The 11,822-nt window shown below is 42.0% G+C and overlaps 1 protein-coding gene across 1 annotated transcript; it reads left to right on the forward strand.

Moving 5' to 3' along the window:
* Positions 1 to 6,241: 6,241 nt before the first annotated feature.
* LOC133266948 (myosin regulatory light chain 2, smooth muscle minor isoform-like) lies at positions 6,242 to 9,976 on the forward strand. The gene is made up of 4 exons (XM_061448710.1): positions 6,242 to 6,401; positions 8,028 to 8,225; positions 8,360 to 8,521; positions 9,479 to 9,976. Exons 1-4 carry the CDS (start codon positions 6,257 to 6,259, stop codon positions 9,649 to 9,651), a joined length of 678 nt encoding a protein of 225 aa, XP_061304694.1. The 5' UTR covers positions 6,242 to 6,256; the 3' UTR covers positions 9,652 to 9,976.
* The last annotated feature ends 1,846 nt before the right edge of the window (positions 9,977 to 11,822 follow it).

Genomic DNA, 11,822 nt, shown 5'->3' on the forward strand with positions numbered 1-11,822 from the left:
GGCTATGAGGATGGATGAGCCACTGTTCCTTTGGCTTCCAGTGCTTGCAATGCCCAGTGCATGGCTTGACTCCTCACATTCAGCATTGGAGCCAGGTTTTGTCCCAAAGAGGAACGACAAACCAGTTTTTGCCCCAAAAGGGAAGGACAATTCTACTTTGTACATAATGCAACAGTACCAAATGAGATGTGTTTCTGAAATTAAAGAGAATGCAGAGTTGTTCAAACTAAAAACAGTTCCTGTAGTACTAACCACAGCTGGAAAAAAGTGATATAGCCTACGTGATAGAAGTCTCTGGAAAGAGCAAGAAAGGTAAGATTTGATGTCATCCAGCACACTGTAATCAAAGGTAACTGTATTTTTAGTCATTAGTTTGCAGTTACTAGCTCTTCAGCAAACCAGAGGACTATCTCAGTGCACAGATACAGCTGGAGAGCCCACCCAAGTCCCCTTTTTTAACACTTTAGACATGGTGGCCACTTCTCTTTCTTTCACATGCTATTGCTCATGGCCTCGTGGTACGGAATGGCAGCTTGGCTTAGCCAGTGCTTTTGTTTAGTTTGTTCTTAAGTGTATTGACATTGCTTTGCGTTTTCAAAATGCTCCTTTACTTCAACTGTGAGTGGGACATCTGAGTTGTGGAAGAAGCAAATGGATAGTAAGGCTAAAACAGCTCAGCTTGCACAGAGTGAGCAAGAGGCAGCACCTCTGGCTTCTCCAAAGGCATGTCTTCCCAGGTCAGGGAGGTGCAGGGCCATATTCTCATGCCAGGAATGCCCTAGGAATGGCACTACCAGGCCTGTCATGTGGCACTCACCTTCCACAGGCTGATACCAGCAGGAATTGCACTGTTTAAGTAAACTCCTGTTATTCAATGTAGTGTGGAAGATGTGTGCTGATTGCTGGAGCTGGTAACAAGTCCAAGCATGTTCCTTCTTTCCTGGCTGTCAGTACTGGCGACTCCCGGATTGTAACTGTATTCCAGCTTCACTGGTTTATTTTATTTAATAGTCTGACTATACTATTGTTTATATAACTGAATACCATAATATATTCTCTTGACCTTTGTTGCAAATGTGTTAAGCTGCTTCTTCTTCTTGCTGTTATATTTTGTTATTGTTATTATTTACTTGGTAATTTTTCCCTTCCAACCCAAACCATTCTGTGATTCTACGATGTATTCAAGAGTTTAAAAGCAGCCTTGGAAAACTTCCTCCTTTAGGGAACCCTGGCCTCTGAGGAAGTAGCATATAAGTCACTTTCAGGTGGATTCTAGAGTAATTTAGGTGTTCGAAGACTCACAGGAGTTTTGGAAGTGTGCAAGCTTCCAAATCTGAATGAAGTAAAACTCAGAAACTTCTCACCTGACTGAAAATCCTTTTACATTCCAAACCACATCTTTAGCATTTATGTATTATTGTTTTAGCCCACCTGTGCTTCAGTGTCACCATCTGTAAAGTGGAATTCATGAAGCTTTTATACAGTCTGAAGAAGTTTAGTGAGAGCTAATGAAGAATGTTACAAATGAATCATGCATATTTTTTTATAACTGGCTGATAATTTTTTTCTGGAAGCACAATTGCTGTTCCCGAATCAATATTACTGCCATCTGTGTTTCTTAAAGATGCCTGAAATATACTGAGTCTTTAAATTTCTCCCTACTTTCCGAAATAAAAGGTTGCACACCTTTTCCCATTAAGAAATTATTCAGAAGAAAAAAATCTTGCAAAAGTTCAAAGGGCAATAAGGTAAACTCACCTGTGGTGATTTAGTAATACAGGCTGAAGTCCTCTGTGGTTAGTCAATGTATTACATATTATTCATTATGTTAATATTAAACCCGGCAGCTGCTCATAGCCAGACACTTCAAACACAGATACCAGGTATGAAGGCTTCTTCTGACAGGTGTACCTACATATTCATTATTCACATTTTGATTGCTCTTTTAATCATGCATTTTTGATTATTCCAGTTTTGGGTATGCCAAAAAATTATTTTGGAGTACGTAATGAAAATAAATATAAGTCACTGAGTTAGTATTGCATCAATTTCTGAAGGAAAAAAAAACTGGAATTCATTGTTACTGGATATTATTTATTTCATTGGACAAAAATACCTCTAATACAGATAGAGATTCTCATTCCTGCTCTTGTCAGGGCTAACTCTGATAAATCACATGTCAATTTTGCCACTGACTCTCCTCTTTTCAGTTCAAAGCCATTCCCCCTTGTCCTTTCACTATATGCCATGTAAAAAGTCCCTCTCCACACTTCTTGTAGGCCGTTTTAAGCATTAGAAAGCTGCTCTAAGGTCTCCCTGGAACCTTCTATTTTATTTCCCTCCAAAAAAAAAGTCAGAAACTGGTGTAATCCGTCACTGTTTTCACAGACCATGGGAGAACTGAATACACCCAAGGCCTCAGGCCGCCTGTTTTATTGCCACCATCAGCTGAGGCAGCAAATACTATTCGAAGATGGGCTGACATACAGACAACAAACCGGCATAAGCCCTATTTCTTAGGAATTTCTTCCGACACAGCCCCTCCCTAGCAAGCACGACAGCACTATAAAACGCACTTTGATCTTTTATTGGGCCGGTTCCCGGCTCCCCCGCTCCTGTAAGGCGAAAGACAGCTGGGAAGATACTCTGGTTTTCTGCCAGAAAAGGGGAGCAGTCGAGGTCCGTGATGCCCTGAGGCCACCGCAACCCTCCCTAAGAGGGTCCCGTAAAGGCAGCACACGAGGCTGGGAAGGGCGTTTCGCGGCTGGCGCTATCAGGGAAAGCGGGAGGGATGCGCGGAGCCGGGCGGGGCAGGCCCTGAGGGGCCGGGATGGGCGGGGCGGATACGACACTGAGGTAACGCCCGCCCCGCCCCGGGCCCACGCCCGCGCCCGCGCGCTGCCGGGGAGGCAGGGCGAGGGGATGGGGCCCCGCCCGCCGCCGCGAGCAGGACACTCGGGAAACTCCCGCCGTTGCCTTATAAGGGCAGACGCGGCACTTCCTCCGCCTCCCTGTCCGAGGAATGCGGTGACTGCACAGCGCTGTACCAGTGCTGCGTTCCGTCGGGGGGAGACATGATGGTACAGAGGCTGAGCACGGGCCTTGACTCTATGCTCCCGGGGAGGCTAGAGACTCCCAAGAGGAAGGGCGAAACACACAGTCAGCGCTGGGGCCTCTTCTTGGCACGGCTTGTATAACCTTGACACCGAAGCGACGGGCGTCGCCGCCACCCCTCCGCCTCTTCGCGCCGATGGTCTCGCCCACGTCTTCCTTCCTTTGCGCCGGCGGGGCGGTGGCCGCGGGTTCTCCGGAAGTGCTGTTGTTGCCGCTGCTCCTGCCGCGCTAGGACGAGGATTCTCACTCGCAGCCGCCAGGTGAGGTGGGGCTGGCGCTGGGTGGGTGCTGCAGCGTCCACCTGCGGGGTCTGGAGCTGGGGTGCGGCGGGCCAGGCCGCCTGAGGAACCGGGTGGGGATCGCTTGCGGCGTTGCCCGCCTCGGGGACAGCCTCTCTCTGCTCTCGCATCGGTGCTGCCGGGCCTCGCTGGAGCTCTGTGTTGCGTCGGCCCCGCGGCTTTCTCAGTGCGGCCCTGTGAATGTGTCGGTGGGGCCGTTACCGTGGATATGCCCGCCGGCACAAGGGCCCCGTGGGAAGTGACCGGCTGCCTTCCGGCCGCATCGACCCTCTGCAGCCGTTTCCTCACCGTAAGTTAGAGCAGGAGGAGGGCCAGTGTGAAAGCTGCCATTGCTGAAGAGGCAGAGATAGGAGGAGAGGCCGTGAGTCTCCTCTTTCTTGCGTACATTTTGAAATAACCATGGCAGCGACAGAGCTCTGAGGGGCAGCCCGTAGTGGTTCCCGCTGAATCGCAGAGGCCCTGTTGAATCAGACAATGGATTTTAAGGCAAGTTTGACTCCTGTACAAAGGTTTAGGAGAGCTTATTCGTGAGGAGTGCATTAAAATGACTTTCAAGACTGAGAGGGCATGGTCTTTATTTCCCTTTTTTTCAAAATGCAATCTGCTCTTTATTGAACCTTGCTACAGATCAGCTCAGAGTGCCCTAGTCTTATGGCTTCCTGCTACCACCGTACTGTGATGGATGCATGGTTGTACCTGATGCTGTAATTGATTATGTGGACAGAACTTGGGACTTAGCTTTGAGGCTGACTTTTGAATATGGTGATTGAAAGGAAGATGACTGTTATCTTAGGTCATGTAGAGGCTTTCCTGAGTGTGGGATGTGGGGCTTTATTATGTGGCTGTTTTGTTTGTGGGATGTTTGGTTTTTTATTTCAGTCATAGACTCATAGAATCCCAGGTTGGAAGGGACCTCAAGGATCATCTGATCCAACCTTTCCAGACAAACCATAACCTAGAGTAGATGTCCCAGCCCCCTGTTCAGCTGAATATTTAAAGTGTCCAATATTTAAGTGGGAAATCCACCACTTCCCTGGGAATTATTCCAGTGGCTGATTTCTCTTTGTGGAAAAAATTTCCTGTTGTGTCCAATTAGAATATCTACAGGAGTAACTTGTGGCCATTACCTCTGTCTTTTCCATATGACTCCTTGTAAAAAGGGAGTCTGCATTTTCTCTGTAGTCGCCCTTTAATACTGGAACAAATCTTGCATTATAGGCATCCCAAATCATTATAAAAAAAAATGTTGAAACATGAGGGTATTTTCTAAGGCATAACTTTTGGTCACTACCTCTAAACAGATCCAGCCTGCAGCACTGTTGGTGGATTATAAAATTTCATATCTTACTGGCTGGCTCAGGCTCTTTAGTTGCTCAGTTTTGTCTCCTCCTGGGGTTTATCCTTTGCCCAGAGATAAGGGCCATAGGATGACTTTCTGTGCTTCCGTGTTTGTGTGTGCTGTGTCTGATATCCATTGCTGTTGCTTAACAAAGGAAATGAATGTACTTGTGCAAGCAACAGCGTGCAGTACATACTATTACTACCTTTCTATTATTTATTTCTTTTTTTAATATGTTAAAATCTTCCCAAGTAAAGGTTATGGTTTTGGAAATATATTATGGTAAGTTTTACAGGCAAGGTTTTGCATTAGAAGTTTCTTGAACTGTTTCCAAAACAAGTCCCAGACCATTCAGTGCATCACAGTTTCAAGCAGACTAAACTTGCCTGTCATGACTTGTACTATCTTATGTGAAGTATTTCCACTTTACATCTACTGAGATTCTTCTATTTTCAGCCTATATTTACCATATTACAATTATAAAAGCATTGGGGGGTTTTATATATAAATGACCTGTTGGATTTATTAGGTAAAATATTATTTTTTCTAAAATTAGTGGGCCCAGTGCTTGACTCAAGTTAGTTCTGGTTAACTACATCAGTCACTGTTGTACACAGAGAGGTATACTGCATGTAAACACTCGGAACCTTTTCATCATGAATGGATCTCTTTGGCCTACTGGATTGATGTCCTCATTTGTCTGAGGACTTTAAAATTTATCACCCTTTTTCTGATAGAGTTGCCCAGAGTGGAGTGCACCAAATGGCACAGCTGCACCAAACTTGTGCTGAAAGGCACCACAGTCTCTTGAGACTTAATGTTTCTCTACATGTAGGCTGACAGGTCTCTCAAAGTGAAGGAGCTGTGTCATGTATTCCATACAGCTGCCTCCTGAGCCTGCTGGAGAGAAACTTGGGGGAATAATAATGCAAACACCAGCAAATTTTTTCTCTTCTCTAATACAGTGTTCTGGTATGGCAATCCTCTGAACAATTAAAAAGAGGCTCTCCTGCCATGTGCAGGTACAGTTGGCAGCAGTCTGCTTCTGTTGCAGGCTCTTGACTAAGATGGAATTGTACATGAGAGAATTGCAGGTAGCAGCCTGTTGGGAGTGCTGCCTGGCAGTACATGCAAAGTGAACTCAGGCCACATCCTTGAAAACTGTCTGACTCTTATTTTTGGGTAGTGGAACTTTATAAATAATTTGGAGTTTAACAGTAATTTGCATGAGTATTTTTATTGAGGTAAGAAAAATGCTGAAGGTATGCCCAACTTGACTGCAGCTTGAAAGCAGGGTACCTTATTGTCTTCATAAGTATCTAGATGTCAGGAGTTCATGTTTATTTGTTGAAGTATTTGTTGGAGAGTAGACATCTCTGATAGCTTGTGGTTTGTGAATGCAATGAAGACAACTTCATTGCTGAAGGATGTGTGGTTGCATTTCGTAAGCTATTTTTAGTTTGGGACATAATGGTTTGTTTTATACGTCAGAGGAACGTTGTATATGCACGTAGGATTTAAAAGCATGGAATCAGCTGGGGAGATCAGTAACGCTCTTTGTAGACAGACTGAGAAGGACATAACCATGGAATATCCTTTTATGATCCAAATGCTTGGTACAGCGTCTCAGGTACCTGATAAAAAGCAAGGTAAAATGTATTTTCTTTTAATTAAAAACAAAAACAAGCAAACAAAGAAAAAACAGGCTAACTGCTTTTTGCCTGAATGTTGGATTGATTAACCATGTATGGGAGTTACTTTAATTTACTCCCTTTTTTAAGAATCAATCACAGTTAGTGACTTCAGTCTTTCTTGCCAGGAGTCTAACAGAAAATACTGTAACTTTGAGCAAACTGTCCAAGAAATAGAAGTGTACTGTGACTGATTAAACTGCTTTTCTGACCAGATAATTTTTAAGTTACAAAATTAATACTTGTTGTAAATTTCAGACTGTTGGTATTCTTGTGACTGGAGGTGAAGTTTAAATTTGTCCTATTTCAGGACACAGTTGATGCAGTGCTCCTTGTAAAAGTCAACAGAGGACAGAAAGAACGTGTTTGCATAACACTTGGTTTGGGCATAATAAAGGATGACAGCAGCATGGATTGCTTGCACTAGGTAAAACTAAAGTGCAGAGGTGAAAGAAGACTTTTGGAAATAGCATTAAGCAGTGTCTTATCTTCTTCTGATCTAATAGTGATGTTGAGGTCTTTTGTGTTTGCACTTCGGTCAATGACTCAGCTTTTCCTGTTTGTTCTGTCAACCATAGTTGATGGTTAAATCATATCTTTCCAGTCAAATAGAAAGAGTTAACTTGAAAGCCTCTCTTCTATCCTAATTATCTCGGTGTTATAACAAGTGAAATGCCACGTTTATTTCTTCATTTGACAGCTCAAGAAAAACAATTAAATCAGTATATTTGATACATAGAACTATATAAAGATTCTGTAAGAATTTATAAATGTTTTGAAAGGTTCATAATTTAAAAGAAACAATCTTCAGATTTCTAGAACTATTATGTGAATTTATTTTTAAAGAGAGTGTGCTTGCATTTGCATATGTGTTGTGTAATAGTTCCACTGTGTAACAGAACAGCAAAGTAGTTCTTTTGAACCAAGTCAGTGTCCTTTCTCCACCACACACAATCCCCTAGTTGACTGTGATGAAAGAACTGTAGTAGGAGTTCTTTGGCAGATCTCTGTCCCAGCGCCATGCAGAAATCTGCACAAAAACCACAGCCTCTTGCCACGGTCATTCTGTGTCCTGAGACTTGCTGCTCTTTTAATGGCAGCTATTCTAACAAAATGTTATTCAGAGCCTAAAATACACTTCTCCTGACAAATGTTAGTTTAGCATACTGCTTTAGTTAACCACAACACACTATACTAGGTTAGCAGCCCATATCCTTCCACATGATAAGTCCGCAGTGCCTCCTTAACTGCTAAGTAAGTAATTTGCAGAAGGCACAGATAAAGTATTGAATCAGCAACAAAAGCACTGTGTGAGCTTCACTTTGCGAATTTATTATTTGATTTGGTTTCCTAATGTAGCCTGCTACTGGCCTGCAGTGCCAGTCCTTGAGTCTGGAAAATGTGCTTAGTAGCAAGTGAAAGAAAATAAAGCCAGAGATACTAAGTAATATGTTTATAACCAATTGTTATAAGCAAATTCACATATACAACATGGAATTTGATATTCCTTTATCCACCCCTCTCCCAAGGACTTGCAATCTGATTTAATAAGGCTAAATCTTGGGTATGTTTCTGTTTCCCTAGAACCAACAGTCAACATGTCCAGCAAAAGAGCAAAGACAAAGACCACCAAGAAGCGCCCTCAGCGTGCCACTTCCAATGTATTTGCGATGTTTGATCAGTCACAGATTCAGGAATTCAAGGAGGCCTTCAACATGATTGACCAGAACAGGGATGGCTTCATTGACAAAGAGGACTTGCATGATATGCTCGCCTCCCTTGGTAATGTCACTTTTCTGTTTGTGGTTGACAGGCAAATTTGTGCAGTTAGAATTAGAATAATGGAGTCTGGGATATGCTCTTCAGGTTACTTTTAGTTTGAAAGTTAAACTGACTGTGAATCCCATTCTTTGTAGGAAAGAATCCAACAGATGAATACCTAGATTCCATGATGAATGAGGCTCCAGGCCCTATAAACTTCACAATGTTCCTCACAATGTTTGGTGAGAAGTTAAATGGCACTGACCCGGAAGACGTAATCAGGAATGCTTTTGCTTGCTTCGATGAAGAAGCAACAGGTACGTAGGTGTAATAACTAAAAATCATGCCTGTGTCCCCATCAGCTGAAATTACTTTTTCAAACACTATAAAACTTAAGATCCCAAACTTCTGGCCCTTTGTTAGTATTCAGGACAGCAGAAGGTAAAAAGGAAAAGTAATAAAAAATGTTGATTTGGGAACCAGGGTCTTAAATTTTTCCTAACTTAAAATTCAGCTTCAAGGCAACTTTTGTGAGGGGAATTCTTGCCTTCAAAGCCATTGTGCTTTTATGAAGAACTTGTTTTCTGTTGGCAACTTGTACCCACCTTCTCTTTGTTGAACTACACTTAAAGGAGAAGAAACCAAATACAAGATCTGTGTGACTCACAAGAGTGCTAATAGAAGTCAGAAATTATATAAGGCTGCTTGTTTTATAAACAATGCCCAGATGTGTTCTTCGCAACCAGTCTAGTAAATCTGAGTCTTGCCACTGATTTAAGATCAATTTCAAAGGTTTGAAGTATTTCAAACTGTGTTTTCATGCACTTGGTGAACATTGGTAGTTGCCACGTTCTGTAATTTTTTTTTTAGTGATTTTCATTAGGAATATTCAAGACAAACATATCCCTTTTGTGGGATACACAACTGTTAAAGGCTTTTGGTACTACTAGGAGTATAGCTTGGCTGTTGGGAAGAAGGTCCAGTGCATATACTGACAAATTTGTATATTCTCTGAAACAACACGGGCAAATCATAAGATGGCCTTTACTTGAAGTAGTGATACCAGGCAAATCCACTAAAAGGCTTGACTTAATTAGATGCTTGTAATTAATTTGCAACTGTAGTAATGGGCTTTAATGTCTTTGTTTTCATTTGGCAACAAAGACTGTAGCTGTCTTTAACTGAAAGAATTCAGGGAAATATATTATCATCCATCTGTTAGCAGATAAATATAAAAACTCCTTTTTCTTATGTCCTTGTACATTGTATTCCAGGGTTCATCCAAGAAGACTACCTGCGAGAGCTGCTCACCACAATGGGAGACAGGTTCACAGATGAGGAGGTAGATGAGTTGTACAGGGAGGCACCCATTGACAAAAAGGGGAACTTCAACTATATCGAATTCACACGCATCCTGAAACACGGAGCAAAAGACAAGGATGACTGAGTGGATCTCTGGATACCTGCAGATTATCTCTACTTTACACTTACGTTTATTTTTGAGGGTTTCTTCCTGATAGAACTTGTTGCATGCATTTAGCTTTACAGCTTTTGCCTTTCTCAATGTATTTATCTATTCCAGGCCATTTAGGCACATTTGCACCTGTGTAATCAAACTGGAAGAGGGGAAAAGATTGCGAGGAAAAGGATACTGGGACAAAGATCCCTGGACTTTTTAGTCCAGAATAATTAATCTCAATGTTTCTGGTTTAGCTGGATTTTTACATTTTTGTAATAAATGCCATTTTGAAATAAAGATTGCTATATAGATACCTCAGAGTCTTCTGTGAAGAATATTTCTATTATGCTGTTGTAATAGAAATTGAATTCTACTTGCAGTTGCAAATCAAGCTGGAAAACTCATTTATATAATGTTTGGTGTCACAGTTCCGAAATGCTCCTTGCAGTGTGTGCTTGTGACTTTAAAAATGCAGCTGTAGAAATCTCTTACCTTGGGTTTTTTACGTGTTCACTAGAAAAAACGGCTGGGGAAGGTTGTTACAATTGCCTCATTGCCAACAGATACCATGCCCAGCTTTTATTTCCTTTTAATACTGATAGGGTTTTAGCAATACTTTTGTGTCAAAATTTGCATTCCTGTTAGCCAGCATGAAAAGTTGGCAATTGCCAGATTTTTAGCAGGGGATTGGACATATTTTTTTCCCTTCTGCTAAAGGACGCCTGTGCAAAGGAATCTGAGCTTACAGCATCTGTCCTAGCACTAACAGGAGTACGTGGCAGAAAACCTACCTAAAGCTTCATTGTTCTGCAGATAAGAATGACACTGAAGTTATGAGAATTAACTTGGTAAATACCTATATATAGATGAAGTCCCTCTCAATTTTTTTTAAGAGATCACAAATATTCCTTACTACATTGATAAAATGGCTTTTAACCAAGCAAGAATTGTTAATTGAGGAACAGCTGTGCTGATGCTATTGTCTCAAATACCAAGAAAAGAGGAAGGTTGTTCTCCGAGTTCTGAGCAGGACTGTTTCCTACAATAGGTCTCGTTCTCTTGGTTACTGCAAGCTGAAAAGTGCAAGGAGGATATTTAAGTGATGACCTCTTGTCCAGAAACTATGCCCTCAGCCACTTCACATTACTTCAGATCCCAAGGAAGAGGGGTCTTAAGTTTACCCTTGTAAAGGCTGGGGCAGCTCATACTGTACAGAGGGGTTGTCTCATTTTTCCATATGGTACTATGGAGGCTTGGTTTGCTAATCTCGCTTACGTTCCTAGTGTGGCAGCTCCTGAAGATGTTCTGCCTTTAGCTCTGTAAATAAGTTAACTTTACAAAGTGTACTTAGTAGGCATGTTCTGGTATTCCTGGGTGCTTTCTTCCCCTTCTGGGCTTACTTAAAACAAGTTTTCAGCTGTTCTTCCAGTTTTGGGCTGTTAGCTGGAGCTTTTAGCCTCAATTTTTCCTTCTCCCACACAGACCATATTCTTTGGTGCATGTCTTCAGGCTGCTGCACCTACTTCTTTTCTCAAGTGTTTGCTTTTAAACTGTCTCGGTGATCTTCAGTGTGGTTGCTGAGGTGTTTCTCCATGGGCTGCCTTCAAGGTTCTAGCAACAGTTTTTTTTGTTTTTTTTGTTTTTGGGAGGTAGCTTACAAGTATGGAGGGAAGCTTTTTCACCTTCAGTGCCCATGTGACACAGACAACAGTGTGTAGATCTAGGAAACGCTTGTCTTGTTGTACCATTGCTATGTAACATTAAGCCAAAGAACAGTTATGCTGTCACTTCTTGACTAATTTTGTCACCTCTCTGCAATTCAATATTGTGTACGTGCAAGTAGCCCTCACAAAAGATAGATGTTGGACTGTCTTGATTCTTTTTTCCCTTTGAATGTCTAAATGGTGCAAGATTCAGAGGGTCAGTTTCCTTCTGTTATGAACACTGGATCCCCAAACCAGTCTTTCCCTGATCCCATCTTCTCAGTAAATTTTAGGTGTTGGTATGTTACTTAGAGTAATTGGCACAGATGCCAGATAGATTTTTCTTGCTGGAAGTATTGAAGTAGTGATTTTTAAACATAAATGAGTTACTTAAAAGAAAATACGGGATACTCCTTGAGAGGAAGTTGACCACTTGGAAACCTTCTGTACTGTTGC

Source organism: Pezoporus flaviventris, unplaced genomic scaffold (assembly GCF_033815535.1).
Source record: "Pezoporus flaviventris isolate CSIRO_AGI_PZ_B2104156 unplaced genomic scaffold, CSIRO_AGI_Pfla_v1 ptg000007l, whole genome shotgun sequence".
Taxonomy (NCBI): Eukaryota; Metazoa; Chordata; class Aves; order Psittaciformes; family Psittacidae; genus Pezoporus; species Pezoporus flaviventris.